At 29.2% G+C, this 17,981-nt stretch overlaps 1 protein-coding gene across 1 annotated transcript in view; it reads right to left on the bottom strand.

The window, feature by feature from the left end:
* The window catches only part of LOC136968488 (FERM, ARHGEF and pleckstrin domain-containing protein 1-like), a 145,179-nt gene that overhangs the window by 71,380 nt on the left and 55,818 nt on the right, over nucleotides 1-17,981 (bottom strand). Inside the window, exons 7-11 of the mRNA XM_067262472.1 lie at nucleotides 11,207-11,294; nucleotides 10,985-11,140; nucleotides 9,105-9,265; nucleotides 5,331-5,405; nucleotides 3,452-3,855 (exon numbers count right to left, since the gene is read on the bottom strand). Of these exons, the coding sequence (XP_067118573.1) occupies nucleotides 3,452-3,855; nucleotides 5,331-5,405; nucleotides 9,105-9,265; nucleotides 10,985-11,140; nucleotides 11,207-11,294 (884 nt within the window). The remainder of the gene's footprint in view (nucleotides 1-3,451; nucleotides 3,856-5,330; nucleotides 5,406-9,104; nucleotides 9,266-10,984; nucleotides 11,141-11,206; nucleotides 11,295-17,981) is intronic.

Genomic DNA, 17,981 nt, shown 5'->3' on the forward strand with positions numbered 1-17,981 from the left:
TAAAATCTTAAATATTGCATCAGCATGACTATAAATATATTTTTAGTCACTTTGATTATAAAATAGTTTTTATAACTAATATTTTATTAAGTTACTATACTTCAGATATAGGAAAGATGAGAATCATATATCATCATCTTAGGACTGAAAAAAAAAATTACTTCAGCAGAAGCACAGATGAACTGCATCTCAAGCAACAATTAAATTTAAATTCTCAGCTTCCTTTCATATTTCTACAATATGCATAGACATATTTAAAAGAAACAGCTCTTATCTCAAAAACTAATTGGCCAATTGCTTGAAATAGTTCCAAAAGCATAAAAATTAATTGATGATTTAATGATCATTGAAAAGAGAAAAAACTTACCAAATATGCTGAACATTCAACAGCACATTTTTTTCATTGGTGGCTTCATAGTTTTAAGCAACAATGACATATTAATCAAACCAAACAGCATGGTATATCAACATCTACTTTTAATAGTGATATACAAATGTTAACTGAAAATATCTTAAGTTGCAAACTCGAAGATGTTTATAACTTTGAAACAATAACGCTCAAAAAAATATTAGTTATTTCAAATAGCTAGAAAAGATTACAGTAACAAGGTATATAAAATCAAAAATATAATTAAAAATAAAAATGATGAAACTAATACCTATATGCAATTTCCAGCAAATAACTGTAAAGTTCTAATATTTTCTGCCACTATTTAGAGGTCCTCATAAGGAATAAAATAAATAAACAAAAACTGTTTGATCATGGATGGAGAATACCATTATGTTTAAAACAGAAATTCTAATTAAAACTAATTACTTTTGCTCTTTAAAGCAAATAACTAAGTGTTTTGTAAATCACTTCTGTTGTATTTGTCTATTATTAAAATTCAATTTTGTGTAAATTAATGTTTGTTAAATGTTATTTATTATTATTAACTGTATTTAAATTTAAAATACTTTGAGTTCCCTCTATAAAGTCAATTTTTCTGAAGTCCCAGAGTTGTGTGTTTTAGACAGGTCTGACTATACATATTTTTTATAAGTACCAAAGAATAATCAATATAAGTAACTAATAAAGTATTCAATATAACAAAATTATACTTTAATATTTTTTTTACTTTCTATAAATTTTTTAAATTGATCTTTACATATTTTTAAGGTAATAAAATTATTATTGAACAAAATACTTCTTAAAATTATTTTAAATTAAATTACATTTCAACATTTAAATAAATAATTAAAAAATTCTAGATCTTTTAATTATTAAAAGCAATCTTATGGTCCCATTAATGCAATTGTCTGCCATTCTAACAATCTAACAGAAAAAAAAAATTCAGATACATTCTTATAATTAATACAAAACTAACATCACTAAAATACAAAATGACTATAGAAACATTTTTATTATCCAAAATTCTAATATATTCAAATATAAATAATACATTTAAAATAAAAAAAATTAACTTTATAAATCACTAATGAGAAAATTGAATAATAATAATAATAATAATATAAATTGAGCAATTGTCAACTTTTAGAATAAGTACTATCAGTATACAGTTCACAAATATCTTTAAAATTTTCACTGATATTTATACTTAAAGCATTTATAATTATTTTAATACTGATATTAAAAAAAATTGATATATTCTTGACATACATAAAAGCAGGTGAGATCAGAAAATTAAAAATTTATTATTTTAAAGTAATATATCAAATTTTATGATATATCTATCAGTTGACAATAAAAATATTGACATTCATATAATGTTAAAAAAACATACACAATTTCAAACTAATTAAAATAATTGGAAGCATCGATATTCAAAGATTAATATTAATATAAATTGTATAGAAATGGCATTTAATTTTAAAATAAATTTATAAAAGTAAAAATAAATATATCATGTTAAAATGTTGTATATCTTTCAATTTATCTATTGTCGTCTTATAATTTAAAAAAAAGAAATTCATATCTTCATTATTTTTCAATTGAGTAAGACCAAGAAAGAATTAACTTTTAAGTATTATATATAATAGAATAATCTATTGCCCAATTAACATAACTACTTATTTTAAATTTATTATTCGATAAAAAATTTTTTATCATCAAATTTAAAACAAGAAATATATTTCTAAATTTTAAATCTTCCATAACTTTCATTAATAGTTAATTATTACTCATTAAATTTTTAAAAATTTCTTTTACCAGTGTCCACTTAAAAATCATTCAGCTAATACTATAAAGCATCAATTTCAAAATATAATAATACTAAATACAAGAGAAAATTTTCTCTATCATGATATTTACAAAATTTAAATCAATCATTTGAATTTGTTTCTTCAATACTTCCCTCTTGTGAAAACTTGTAACAGGAATATGCATACTGATTATGAGGATTAATAATGTCTTCTGCACTCTGATTTATTTCAAGGAAGACAGTTTCTATATGACTTCTATTTTTTTCTTCTTCTTCGACTATAATATCTTCTTCGTTGAGCACTAACAAGGTTTCTTGTAAATGAGAATTTTGTGGTTTTTGTAAATTAGATTCAATAGTTTGATCTTTTTCACTTGATTTAACAAACTGTACATCTTGATTCTGCAATATGCTTGATGATGCAATTATTTCATTTTCTACAAAATTATTACTCTTCAATGTTTGGCTGGCATTATTACTTTGAATTAATAACTTTGTTTTATTTACAAAAGGTGTAAAACACATTTCTTCATCAAATAAATAATGTGTTTCATTTTTTCTTGAATTTATTTCTTCTTGAGTATTATCCGATCTTAGTTTAAATGTAGAATTTTCAGATAATACCCCATCTTCTTTTTTTCTTTCTACAAAACTTTCTTTTCTGATTGATTTTTCTTCCATAACACTAATTTCATCTGTTTCAAAAATTTTCTTTTTACGTAACTGTTCAAAAATTTCCTTTTCTAACGAACCCTCTTCCATTGAATCATCTTGAGAAGAAAAACTTCCCATTGAAGGCAAATGAAGTTTATGTACAAAATCTACTGTGTTATTGTATGTAGATACTGGTGAAGGCTTAGTTTCTTGGTTATTATCGCTATGTGTATTTAAACGATTTGCACGTGCATATAAATTTGGGCTTACCTGACCAGTAAGAGGATGGTCAACTTCTACTCTAATTCGCGATCGTTCTACTACTACTTTTGAATCTGTATCATCGTCTACGGATTCATTATTAAATTGTCTTCTATGCAATATATACCGAATATCACCATTTGTTGTTAAATCTGTTGATTCACTACTTTTGTTTTCTTCTAATATAACTTCACCATTTATATTTAACATCCCACTATCTGTTTTGTCAACTAACTCTTTAATTAGGCCATTCCCCAATGGTGCTACTGACAATATTTTATCTGTTTGCCCTACGTTTGTATTAACTAAAACATCAGAACTATATTGATTATTACTTTCAACTGAAATTGCTTCCTTTTCTTCTAAATGATAAGAATCATGTGAAATATTATCATCTGTGTCTTGACCTAGATAATCTGGACTACGAAGTCCACCTCCATCATCATCTAACTCAGGAGACTCGTGTTGTAGATTTTCTTGTTCTATATGATCTTCGTTATTTTTATCATGCATATTTCCATTGGTGGTTCCAATTATACCATCAGAAAGAGAAAATGGTGAAGGAGGTTCAGAATGGGATAATGGTTTAGTTTTAGTTTCATTGCATTCTTCATTTGGTGGTAAAGCTACTGATCCATATGACTGGCTAGTGGATATAGGAAGTAATGGTTGAGCTGATGCAGTATTTCCCATTTTCTGTATATCATCTGTTGTTTCTGAAACTCGAAGACTAACAGATCTGAAAAATTTATAAAAAATAGAATATAATATAATATATCAATAAAAAAATTAAAGTCAATTTTTTATGTAAAAAATTCTAATTACAGTAGAGTCTCAATTATTCAAGGTAAGTGAACTGAATGTACAGTACCTTAGGTAATCAAAATACTGAATAAAATTGAATATTTGACAAATTATTAAATAAACTGGATTTAAATATATTAACACACACTCCATTTTTTGGTTATACCTACTTTTTGAACATAGTGACTTAACTATACAATAAAACACTTTTGTTTACAACTTAAAGCAAATGAAAAAAACTATGATTATAATTAAATTTCTTTCATCATTTTTAAAATCTATATTGTCATCAGAAGTCACCAGAATAAATTCTTTGTAAAATCTCTAAAGACTTTTTTGAATATCACACATTTTCTGGACAAGATTCATAAAATAAACTGCAATATGCTATGTTCTACTGTCTTTGTTAGTAAAGAACTCTTTCAAGTTCAACTCCGATAATGGTTAAACAGGATTTGGTTAATTCAGATTCTACTGTAGTAATACTTTTTTTAATATATTAAATTCATTAATTTGAACATTAATAAACATGCATTATATAATTATATATTTGTACTTTATTCATTTCAATTTCTACTTCAATTTCTGAAAAAGAATTTTTCAATTTTTAAAAGCAATTTCTTTAGAAATAATTTATTGATTACAGTTAAAAATAAAATTCTTTAGTATTTACTAAGCAAAACTGTGATTCAGAGAAAAGAAAACAACAGTTAGAGAATGATATTTCTCAAGCCAAAAAAATTTTTAAATTCACCAAATCATCGTCATCAATGATTAAATTATCATCTTCATATATGTATTGTGTTTATGCTATCATAACACAGCTTAATATATTTCTATAAAATACATTTTTGTAAACAGAATTAATAATTAATCCAGATATTCATCTAACCCATCCAGCACATTTTTAAACATACAAATTGCTATATATTTAGATAGATCAGATTATGGAATATGATAAAATTTAATTTAACAAATTTATTTATAATTAAACAATTTAACATATAGCTAAAAGAGTTGGAATTTATTTAAAAATTTAATAATGAAATAGTTTTTTTAATTTTGAATAAATTATTTAGATGCCTACAAAAATAGCATGAGAATAAAAGTAAATAGTCATCTTTCACTTACTAAATCACAGTTAAATCATTTACATACTACTGAAAACTGAATCTCTTAAATTCAGGATATAAATAGATGGTTCATTTTTACATTTTACTAATTTTTAAACTTAACACACTTCATGCAGACATAAATTGTGACATAAATTCAGCTTGTAATTGACAGAATAAAATTTGTAGCATTTCTTTACTTAAAAGAAGAAAACATATTTTAACATATATGACACGATAAGTAGCATTAAAAAACTAAGAAAATAATAATTAAGAAGTTAAAAATTAATCATTTTACCTTTGGAATGTGCGTCGCTGAACATAATTCTCTCTTACATATTCAACTATTTGTTTTTGAGTTCTTCCACTGTATCTATATTAAAAATTAAAAAATAAATAAAACATGTAATTACTTTTTATTAAAATTATTTGATGTTTTAATACTGTATTTTTAATGTATGAAATTAAAACTTAATTACAAAAAGTAATATAAATTTCTTATAGAAACAATTGGTAATTTTCAATGGTAAAAATCAAGATTTTTTTTTCCTACAGTAAAATCTAAATTTCTTTGTGTATTATATTTTTCATAAAAGAAAAATCTTATTAAAAATATTCATTTAGCTTTTTATTTCATTTATTATAGAATCTAAATTATTAGCATATTCATAGAAGAAATTCAATTAATTTAAAACAGCACTAGAAATGCATTTAATTATAGTTAATTATTTGAAGGTTCATTAATAATTTAGTTGGTTAGTTTAATTTGTTTAAACACAATAAAAATGAATATGTACATCTAAAGTAAATGTGTAAATATTAGTAATAATTCCAATAATAATTTAACAAAATAAATAACCCCCAAAAATTAAATTTGACATATAAATTACATACATATTAATGATTCCTAAAGCGGGCACTATAAAAGTAGAAGATTCAAGAGAGGTACAGAAAAAGAAGAAGGATAAAAATTCATTTTGAAAAAATTTTATTATTGAACTTCAAATAGATACACTAAAATCAGTTTCTCAAAGTGAGACCAATTGTTGATAAAGAAAGATCCCTATGCTACCACTCGAGAAAGGCTTACATCAATTACTAGCAAGTTACGTCTGAGTATGAATACACAGATCCTCAGATTGATTATTAAATTAAAAGATCTCACATTACAAGAGAATGAATAATTGCAGTTTTAGATTTAATTTCCCTTTAACCATTTATACTTATCCCCCATGCTTTTGTATTATATGTGAGTGGTTACTGGAAATGACAGCTTTTGCACACCAACATCATTAATTAATATATTTTGGAATTAGCCCATCTCATGCACTATTCTTCTTTCTTTAGATGTAATAACAACTTCTATTTACAAAAATGCAGTGTATACATGAACAGCCTCCTTTCAGAGGACTTGTGTGAACTAGTAATCAGGTCAATTGAGATAGAGGTATTACAGATACTTAGGTCAGCATTCCTCCTCTATGCCAGGTACTGTACATAGATGATGTATTTATTATGTGGAAATATAAACCAAACAGAGAACCTATTTTTCTTCTTCTTTAGTTTTCTTCTGCTAGTTATAGCAGATCCAGTCAGCACCACCTCTTTTTCCATGTCTATCCTGTGCTTGTCTTTAGTTCCTATGTCATCCACCATTTTAATTCTTCCTTGTTTCTTTCTGCTTGCAACCATTCCTTCCATAATGTCATTCTATGTCTTTCTCTTGAATCATGTGTTCTGTCCAATTATCTACTTGCCTCTGTATTGTCTCTAATATGTTTCTTTTTTCATACTCTTCTTATGACTTTCTCATTTCTCACCTTATCGCTCCATCTGATTTTCTCTATCTTTCTCCACAGCCACATCTCCAGGACCTCTATTCTCCTAATGTTGTATTGTCTCAAGGTCCAAATTTAAGCACCTTAGAGGAAAACACTCCAGACGTAGCATATGACCAGTCTTTTTCTCAATTCTAATTTCAGAAATCCATACAAAATTGTTTTCATTTTGCTAAATGCCTCTCTTGCCATAACAATTCTCTTGATTTCTTTCCCACTTCTGCATTCAGAGTCAAGCCCAGAGTCACCCAGGTATCTAAACCCATTCACTTGTTCCACTTTGTCACTATTTATATGAATATTGAGCTTTCTTTCCTTTTTCCAATCCAAAGCACTTTGGTTTTGTTAACATTAATTTTCATTTTGAAGGTTGCACATGTCCTCTATAGTCCACTCAGGATCTTTCTCATTTTACCCTTGCACTCTCTTCCAGAATTGTCATATCATCAGGATACCTCAGGCGCTAAATCTGCCTTCCTCTGATTTTAATGCTTTTCTCTTCTTCTAGATGGTCCATAATCATCTTTTCCAAGTATATGTTGAAAAGAAGCGGTGAAAGGCAGCACCCCTACCTAACACCCTTTTCAATCTTGATTTCCTTGCTGTATTGACCATCTACTTCTGCTTCTGTACAGACTAATTATGTATTCAGGCCATGTGTGCAGGATCTTCTCATTACTTATACTCTCTCCTTTTCTGTCACTAATAGTTACTCTCTTAGCCCTCTGAACTAATGCATTTCTTAACTTTCTCATACGAGTTCAAATCTTTTTGACCTTTCCAAACTTTCAATTTCTTCACATTCTCTTTCAAGCCACTCTTTTTTTTGGCTTTCTCAATCACTCTTCTTGGCTTATTGTTCAGTTCTTTGTATTTTCATCTTCCTTCTTCAGAGTTTACATTCATTTACTTTATTCACCATTTCCAACCCAGAGTTTACAGATTCTTTGACCTTTTTTCTTTCCTACCCATCCCGAGGTGGCATAAATCTTTTCCTTCATTGATATCCACAATTCATTTGGTCCTTCAGCATCCCTCTTTGTCTATTTTTGATTTTTTGTTTAGATACTAAATCTAAACATTTCACTATTCCTTTTCAAATTTTCTAAATTTTTTTCCCATTTTTCACTTTTCCTCTTTGTGAACTTCTTGAACCTCATTTTGACTTTTGCAAGTAAGACATTGTGATCTGAATGTCTGAATCCGGATAGGTGCTGACATCATCAGTAGAATTGTCTGATTTGATATCTGTTGTGTCCCAGGATCTTTCCATGTATGTAATCTTCTCTTATCCTTTTGAAACTATGTATTTGTAATCACCATACTATGTTCTTTGCAGAATTCAACCTACCTTTCTCCTCTCCTGTTCCTGCTTCTCAATCCATACCTTCCTACAATATTTTCTTCTCCTAATAACAATAGAAAGGCATTTCTTTCTTCCTTTTACATAATTTCTTCCACAAGTTCATATATTTCCTCTATGTCTTCATCTGAATGAGAGCTGGTAGGCTTATATACTTGAATCAGTACCAGACCTTTTGGTTCTACTTGGATTCTGACCATCATGACTCTGTCATTTATGTAATCAACTTTAATTACCCAAGATGCAAATTATCTTTTTAATGCTATCCCCACTCCATTCATTGCTTTCCTTCCATCTGAAAAGTAAAGCTTGATATCGTCACTCACTAATTCTCCAGTGTCTTCCCATTTCACTTCACTTAGTCCAACTAGGTCTAATTTATTTATTTTCATCTAATTCTTCAGATTTTCCAGCTTTCCAACTTTCTTTAAGGTCCTCATGTTCCAAGTTCCAATTCTCAAGAGTCTCTGTGGCTGACAGGCTGACAATCTGGGAAGCTCCCTTCTTTCCCCCCTATTGGGCAAGCAAGGTCTATATAAGAAGGTCAGGACCTGCGTACTAGAGCCGCCATTTTGGGACTTTTTGAGTCGCATGTTTAAACAAACTTGTACGAGCAGTCAGTTTTATACGACATTAATTTAACTAAAATTGCATAAATTAGTTTAATTAATGTCATATAAAACTGACTGCTCATACAGTGAAAATGAATAGACAGGAATGAAAAAAATATCATACACAAATAGAACTTATAGTATATAAAATTTATTTGTTGTATATTTTAATTAAGTTATTTTTAAAGTAATTTTACACAATTTAGAAAGAAGAAACCAAATTGAATACTTTAAATATTTTCTAATAAAAAATAACTAACCTAAAAGATGAGCCTCTGCTAAAAATTCTTGGTTTCTGCCTTGGTATTTTTTTTACTTCGGCACAACGAAAAAAAGCATGGTTTTCAATACATTTCTTCCAAAAATTCTTGCTTTCATTACGATGCTCAAAGAAAAATTCTACAGTATCTTTATAATAACCCTATAAAATTCAATTTTGTAATAGTAATAATTTTATGATATCAAAGATATATTATTATAAGAATAATTTTTATAATAAATTAATCTAAGCATTTTATCCTTAACTGAATATACCACTTTTACCATAAAATATAAACAGATATAATACTGCTTCAAATTTGCAAATGTATATCATGCTAATCCATATCTCCCTTTTTATATTCAGGACTTCAATGAAAAAGTGTTACAATAACAGAAAGTGTAACTTGAACATATTAGTAATAAAATTTAACATTGGCTAAAAACTGTATCTTACTGAATTTAGTAAATAAATAAATACATATATTTCCTTGCATATTAGTAACATGTTTATTATCCTTTTATTTTTAAATTAACACATTTTGTATTTTTATTAAAGAAAATTTTTTTGTCACTTACACCTCTCTTATACTCACCCCTTCAATTAAATTAATGTTAAATTATTTTATTTATATCTAGACTATACGCATATAATTTATACAAGTATGCCAAATTATATGCGTATAGTCTGCATATAAATAAAATAATTTAACATTAATTAGCTAACAACTTTTGTAATGATATACATCATTACAAAAGTTGTTAGCTAATTATAATTGTAATTAAATAGCAAAAAAATGTTTTCGTATGAAAACACTAAAGTTTAACAAGTTTTAGAAATAAAATTCAAATATAATTGCATATGAATAAATTACTTAGTTACTAAACTAATAAATTAATCTTCAGAAAAGTATACAATCATTACATTTCAGTTTTACATTAATTGATTTCTTGAATCATATTTATAAAACTGTATTTAATCTATGCTCCTGCATTTTCACTCATTGCAGTATGAGTTTGATTTTGAATAGAGAGGAAAATATATTTTTCCTCTCTATACAAAATGCTACTTCTTCAATTGTTTGTAAATTTACAGAATTATTATTAAGCTTTAATTTTTTAAAAAACAAGTGATTATGAGCATAACTGATTGTTTACAAAAGTTTTCATAATAATAAAACATAGGTATTTTGAAATGCTTAGTGTTTCAGAAAAATTAAAAATAAAATTGGGATATTGAATACATCAGAGGTTAAATAAATATTTCAAAAATAATCACATTTAGTTTTGATATAATTTAGAGAGAAAACATATTGCTCTTCTAAATGTAACATATTATTTCAAAATTCTTTCAATAATAATCTATACATCATTTAATGTTTAAAGCTTTTTTGATATTTTATTTTCAATAGTATAGCATAATGAATAAAAATTGTTGTGTTATAACTTTGCTTAAATTTATAACAAGAAATTTTTTAGTTATTACCATATAATGCTGAATATAAAGATTCTGAAAATATTTAATTGAATTAGACTCCAACTGAAGAAGATGTCTTCTCTCTAAGAAAATTGCAGTTTTTCATTATATTATATAAAAAATATTCCTCGTAAACTTGTATTTTGTTTTATAAATTATTTAAAAATTTCTTTTATTAGTATTATTTCTTCTTTCCAAACAGTTTCAATATTCAATTAAATTTACTATCCATTACGATAAATACACATACACACATTTAATTATAAATGAAAAGCTTTCTTAAATGTATTTTATTAAATTACATATTTGTGTTTCTTCCTAGTTATTTAGAAAGTTAAATCTTTTGTTTTAACAATAAACTATAAACATTTAAATTAAAAAAGGAAAAAATAAAAAATAACTTACATAGCCTTCTGGAAGTAATTTAATTAGAAATCGTTTCCTTTTAAAACTTAATTTTCTTATTTTAGCCCATGAAAATGTATTGATTTTTGTAAAATTTTGAAATACTAAAATTCCCATATGAGCAACAGCCAAATTAAGCACCACTCCTTCATGATCCTGTTCAAAACAATATTTTTAAAAGTCATGTAATGTAAAAACTAAATCAAAACTATTTTTATTTACTCTAGCTGGTGTCATCTGAATTCCATAGAGTTCACAACGTCTAGCTGTTTCCAAAAGATTGAGATCTGCTTCAGCTGGTGACTGACCACTATAATACAAATAATAAATTTTATTTTAATTTCAACATAAACCTGGTGCAAAATAACCTTCAAAAATACTCATTTTAATATAATATTAATAATGTAAGAAAATTCATAAGAAATCAACTTTCTTTAAAGTTAAACATAAGCCAAATGATTGCTGTAATGAATTGGGTTATTTTTCGACTACTATTAATAATTAAATTATAATTAATTTGGTACTACAGGTAGGCATTAGGCACAATCTCTTATCACACCCCAGGTCAATTCTTTTCTTCCAGAATATTCTAAATTTTTTAATTAATATTAATTTAATTATAATTATTAAATTTAATAAGAGGTCTACTTCTAGTACCAATTAATTCGAATTTAATTATTAATAGTAGTCAAAAAATAGTCCAATCGTTACAGTGGTCATTTGGATCTGATTAATAACATTAAGCTTTGAAATGTATATATATATATCTGCACTTATAATCCATAAATAATGTAATAAAAGGCTGCTGCATGTAATCTGAAAAGTCATCAAAAGTCAAAGACAAAAGCAATAATGCTAATGGTTCAATTCACTTCTGTTTATGAATAGATATAGTATTATTTATGCATCTTTTTGCCCTACAATAAACATTTCCAATCTGCTTAAAAAATTTTTGAACTTATATATTCCATAAAAAATTAATAGAATTTGACCCTGGCACTTCAAAGAGGCTGAAAGTTTTCTTCACATTTTCTTTACTGTTGAAAGTTTGTTCTATTGATAAACCTAGAAAGTTCCTACAGAGGAGATATTTAATTATGATATTTTAATAATACAAAGATTCACAGAAATAATAGAAAGAAAACTATATTGAAAACCATCAAACATCATAATAATGCAAAACAATTGCTGGATTACATTGGACTATATTAATGCTACTAATTACAAATTAAATGCTAAGTAATTTGGCCTAGAGGTAAGTGTTAGGTACCATCTTTTTATATAATTAAATTTTTTATTGTTTATATAATTAAATTAAATTAATATTTAATAATTAATTTAGAAGGTTCTGGAAGAAGAAAATCAATCTAAAGGGAGACTCAAACCCGCAACTACCACTTGCTGTGCAGATGCATCACTTGTTATGCTACCTGGACCTTTGTCCTATCTTCACTTCCAAAAATATTAATTTAGATATAACCATACTGGTTACTCACAGTGCTAACTAGAGACAACTTCTAGACAGCTGAGTGACATGGTGAGAGTTACAAGCCTTGGCTGCACTGTAAGTAATCATTTTGGTTATATCTAAATAAATAATTCTGGAAGCAAAGATCAAATGGCAGTTCTGCTATAATTGGTAACAGATCTACATGGCAAGTAAGAGTTATGGGTTCAAATTCTGCTTCAGGCCAAATCTTTTCTTCTAGAAACTTCTAAATTCAAGACATTGTATTTATTGTAATGAAAATACTAAAACTAAATAGTGTGTGTGTTTATTTATTGCTAATTTAAAAGATTTTACTCATTTTAAACATTAATTTTAATACTAGTGACAGTTTATATGTTTTGTTGCATCTGCTGTACTTAAAAATAAACTCTATATTGCAGCTAAAACTCATATGTATCACATTGATTACGTTGGGTTAAGTGAGATATACTCGGTTAACACCGATGGCTGTGAACTATGCCGGACCAAAGTCAAGGCATAGTAACCAAAACAGAAATTAAAGAAGTGTATCAGTGTGTGTGTCTGTATTCAGGAATTTTCTCACAATATGACATGTATTCAATATAGTGGCCTTCTGTAGTGTGATGTATGTGTTTCTATTCAATTCTAATGTGCCCAGGCTTTTGTGTAGTGTGTGTGGTATGACACCTGTAGAGGAGAGAACAACAGGTACAATAAGCACCCTATCCATCCTCCACAGATGCCTTATTTCCTGGGCGAGTTCTGTGTACTTGCTAATTTTTTCAGTGCATGCGTTTTGTATATTGTGAGTGTTTGGAATATATATGTCTATAATGTATGTGATTTTATTGTGTTTGTCAATGAGTGTGATGTCTGGTCTGTTGTGGTAAATTGTTTTATCTGTGATTATGGCTCTGTCGTAGTACATTTTGTGCGTGTTGTTTTCCAATACTGTCTGTGGAATGTATTTGTAGTATGGTTCGTGGATGTCTACTAATTTGTGTTTCTTTGCAAGCTCTTGGTGTATTATATTTGCTACTTGATTATGTCTGTGTAAATAATCTGTCTGTGCCAAGAGCTTGCAACCAGAGGTGATGTGTTGTATAGTTTCTGGCATGATGTGACATTTTCTGCATGTGTCATTTGTGAGTGTTGCATCTTTGAGTATGTGTTTTCTGTAGTTTTTAGTATTTATGACCTGATCCTGTATGGCAATCATGAATCCTTCCGTCTCCCCAAAGAGGCATCCCCGAGCTAACCAGCTGTTTGACGCAGTTTTGTCAACAAAATCCTGGGCCAGATCGTAAGGATGCCTGCCATGGAGTGCCTTTCGAGCCCACGATTGCTTAATGGTGTCTATGCTTTTTATATGTTGTGTTGTGTCCATATGATGTGAGTGTAAGTTTAATGGTGTGTTATTCGAGTCTGCTAGAGTTACTGCTTTATGTAATTGTGATGTTTCTTGTTTTTTGTAGAAAAACTCTCGCAGTGACTGTATTTGTTTGTAGTGAAGGTTAACTATGTCAATCAGGCCACGTCCGCCATCTTTACGTGGAAGGGTTAATCTTTCTGTGGCGGATTTAGGATGATGTTGTTTATGCTTAGTAAGTGTTGTTCTTGTTTTCCTTTGGAGTTGCTCAAGATCTGTGTGAGTCCAATGTATAACTCCAAAAGAATATGTGAGTACTGGGATGACATATGTGTTTATTGCTTTGACTGTGTGTTTTGCATTTAATTGTGTTCTGAGAATAGCATTTAACCTACTTTGGTATTCTTTAATTAATCTTTGCTTTATTTGTGTATGTTCTGTTAGTTTGGCCTGTTGGAATCCTAAATACTTGTAGAACTCGCCCTCTTCCATGGATTCAATAATGTCTCCATTTCCAAGTGCAAAATCTTCTTTCTTCAGGATTCCTTTTTCTATGTGAAGTGTTTTGCATTTATCTAGGCCAAATTCCATTTGTATGTCCTTGGTGTATGAATGTGTGATTTGTAGGAGTTGATGAAGTTGTTTTTGTGTGGATGCATAAAGTTTTATGTCATCCATGTACATGAGATGTGACAGTGTAAACTGTGTTGTTTTTTTGTGTCTGATATTGTAACCATATTGCGTGTTGTTTAACATGTTGGATAATGGGTTCAGGGCTAAGCAGAACCAGAGAGGACTCAAGGAATCTCCTTGAAAAATTCCTCGCCTAATAAAAATTTGATTTGTTTGTATGGAAGTGTTACTAACCCTGAGATGTAGTGTTGTTCTCCAGTGCTGCATAGTGTTTTGAAAGAATGCAATGAGTGATGGATGTATTTTGTACATGTGTAGGATATGTAGCAGCCAACTGTGTGGAACACTGTCGAATGCTTTTCTGTAGTCTATATATGTCATGTGTATGTTTCTGTGTTGTCTGTGTGCTTGCCGTAGAATGACTGAATCTATGAGTAACTGTTCTTTGCATCCCTGTGGTTTCTACGACAACCTTTTTGTTGTTCTGTTAGAATGTCGTGTTCTTCAACATGTTTGTATATTTTGTTTGCGATACAGGATGTCAATAATTTGTAGAGTGTTGGAAGACATGTAATTGGTCTGTATTGTGTGGGGTCTGTGGTATTGTTGTTTTTAGGTTTCATGTAGGTGATGCCCTGAGTAAGAAAATTTGGCATGTCTTGTGGATTGATGATGATGTGTGTTAGATGTTTAGCTAGTTCCTGGTGCAGTGATGTAAACTTTTTGTACCAGAAATTGTGAATGTTGTCTACACCAGGTGTCTTCCAGTTGTGTGTTCTGTTAACAGTGTATTGGAAATCATGTATGTTTATTTCAACACAGGGCATAGTTGGTATGTTGTGCAAGTTTCTGTTCTCCTCCTCGATCCAGCCTGCATCAGCATTGTGCGTGACAGCACTGGACCAAAGAGAAGACCAGTATGTTGTGAGTTCTTCTTCTGTTGGTGTGCCACTGTGCTGTGTATCAGTGTTTGCTTTGTTATTAATTTGTCTGTAAAAGAGTTTTTCATTGTTTGTAAATAATTTATTTTGTTGTTTTCGTAGTGTACATGTTTTGTATCGTTTGAGTCTACGTGCTTTGGCAGCAAGTTTTTGTTTTAGTGTATCAATGTATTCTGTAATGCGTGTGTTGTGATGTTCGTGTTTTGTGTGTGTTTTTATTTTCTTGAAAATGTTTTTGAGCTGTTTCCTTAATTTGGGTGTTATGTTGTTTTTAGTGTATTGTGTCAGCCTGCCTAATTGCTGTCTAATGTCATTTATTTGTGTTTCTATTCTTCTCTGCCAGGCAGGCTTGTGATAAAATTGTGTTTTCTGTGTATATGTCTGTGATTGCACTTTCAGACCATGGTGTGTCACTACTGTGACTGCCCCAGCATAAACTAATGTATGAATGTCTGCGAGTGTGGAAATTGAATGAATGTAGTGTGGTAGTAAGTGAGTGTTTACATAATTTAGTGTTTTTCCTACTTCTTTTGATGTGTTGATTTTTGGTATTCGTGGTCGTTGTGTGGGATCTATACCTGTATATTTAGTGAGTGTTTCCTGAAATATAAATGAGAGCGTATTAACTAAATCCATGTCTATGTTATCAGTGATGGACGAGGAAGTGTCTGTAGTATCATTAGTGGTAATTGTTGTATGTGTGTTATTATCAATGCTTGTTACTGGATTATCCTGACAGGTTACGTGATCTTCATTAATGTTAGATGTTTCTGTCTGTTGATGTATTTGATCAGCAACCTGTTGTTTGATAAGTTCAAGTGTTGTTTGTGGAATAAGGTTGTTGTGTATAATTGTTCTTTTTTGATCAACAACCCTTTGTGCGGTGACAGTGAGGTGAGGATATTGTTGTGTGAATTTATGGTGTAGTTGTTGTCTGTACGCTGTCATGTTTGTTTCAAGTTTTGTGATCATGTAATAAGTACGGATGATAAACTCGTTCATTTCTACTGTCCATTTCATCCGTTGGCGTGGTTTTCCAGCCTTTGTGGTCTGTGGATGCATTGCCACAGAAACACCAAGGCTGGGTTGGTTCCTCATATTTGTTGAGGGTATTGCAGTAGCCATGCTTGGGCCGGTGCTGCTTTCGCCACCGGTAACCAGGGGAGACTGTGGCCTATTTTTCGAACGTGAGCCTCTGCCTAACCCACGAACGCGGACCTTGTTAACCCGGGCGACGTCCGAGCCGGTATCACACTTTGATCTAGTTATCACCATAATAAATATCTCCACAGAATGTGGGTGTGGTCACTCTTAGCTTCATTTCTCCCCATAGACCTTACTGGCATGGGTGTCCCTACCAGGAGCTTGTGCTCCAGCCTGCATTGCCCTATGGATCAGTAAAATTACTGGGCTCTCCCACCACGACCAGGTGGTGACCACGGGAGAGTTATTATTATTATTATTATTATTATTACTGAGTCCAATTTCTGCTTACTGTGCAGATACATTATCAGTTACACTACCCAGACTTAATATAATCTGAAAACAAAGATTGGACAGGGGTCCAGAGACAAAAATGATAATAAATGCATCTATGCAATAAGAAGAAATTGCAGGTTTGTGTCCCACTCAAGGTTTGATCATTCATCCAGAATCTTCTAAATTAATTTAATTCAAATTTAACTTATACAGGTATCCCTACTTAATGCAGTTTTGCTTAATGCAGCTTTACCAGCTGTCTTTACTTAACATAGATACCATAGTTGATTAAGGTAATTTTGATATACACAGTAACATCAAGAAACTAATTAAGTGCATTAATCAAAGGATACCTGTAATTATTAAAATTAGCAAAGTGGTGGCAGCTTAACTGCCAATCTTCAAAAAAAATGAGATCATTTAATCATTAATTAATTAGCCTTATTATAGCCTGAAAAATGATTATTTAACTTCTAAAAATACATTAAAGTCACTAGTGAAATATTTATTAAATTTAATATCATTTTAGGCACATTCTTTTGATTTACAATTCTCTGGTTAGATAATTTTTATCTATATAATTAACAGATCTGTAAGTTAAATACTAATCTTGCATAAGATCAACTTCTTTAGCTTGCATGGCATCTCTCAGAAGCCAAAACTAATATTCCTGCTTATTCCAAAATTGTAAATTATCAGCATTGAATCAGAAACTATGATTATATCTTTTGTTTTTCTGTATTTTTTCTTTTTAACAATGTAAAATACTTTTTAATAAATAAAAAAGGATAGATTACATTTATTTTTTGTAATTTGAGCCAAAAAAGGAAAAAATAAGCATAACAAATTTCACTTGTAAATTTTGTCAGGTTTCATGGATTGACATTGGGTTTGTTTGAAATTAGAGAGGGATGTGTTGTCTTTCAAAACCTGGATAGGAAAACTTCATTTCTTTATATAGAGATTAAAAGTAGAGCCAACACTAACCCCTACTCCAAATGTTAAACTGTAAACAAAAGCTTCCATCCAATTTACATTTCAAATGATAGCATTTTTGTTTTATTTTATTCGAAAGAATGCTCTTTTAAAATATAACAACAATTT

This window comes from Centruroides vittatus, unplaced genomic scaffold, assembly GCF_030686945.1.
Source record: "Centruroides vittatus isolate TY-2023 unplaced genomic scaffold, ASM3068694v2 contig_1033, whole genome shotgun sequence".
Taxonomy (NCBI): domain Eukaryota; kingdom Metazoa; phylum Arthropoda; class Arachnida; order Scorpiones; family Buthidae; genus Centruroides; species Centruroides vittatus.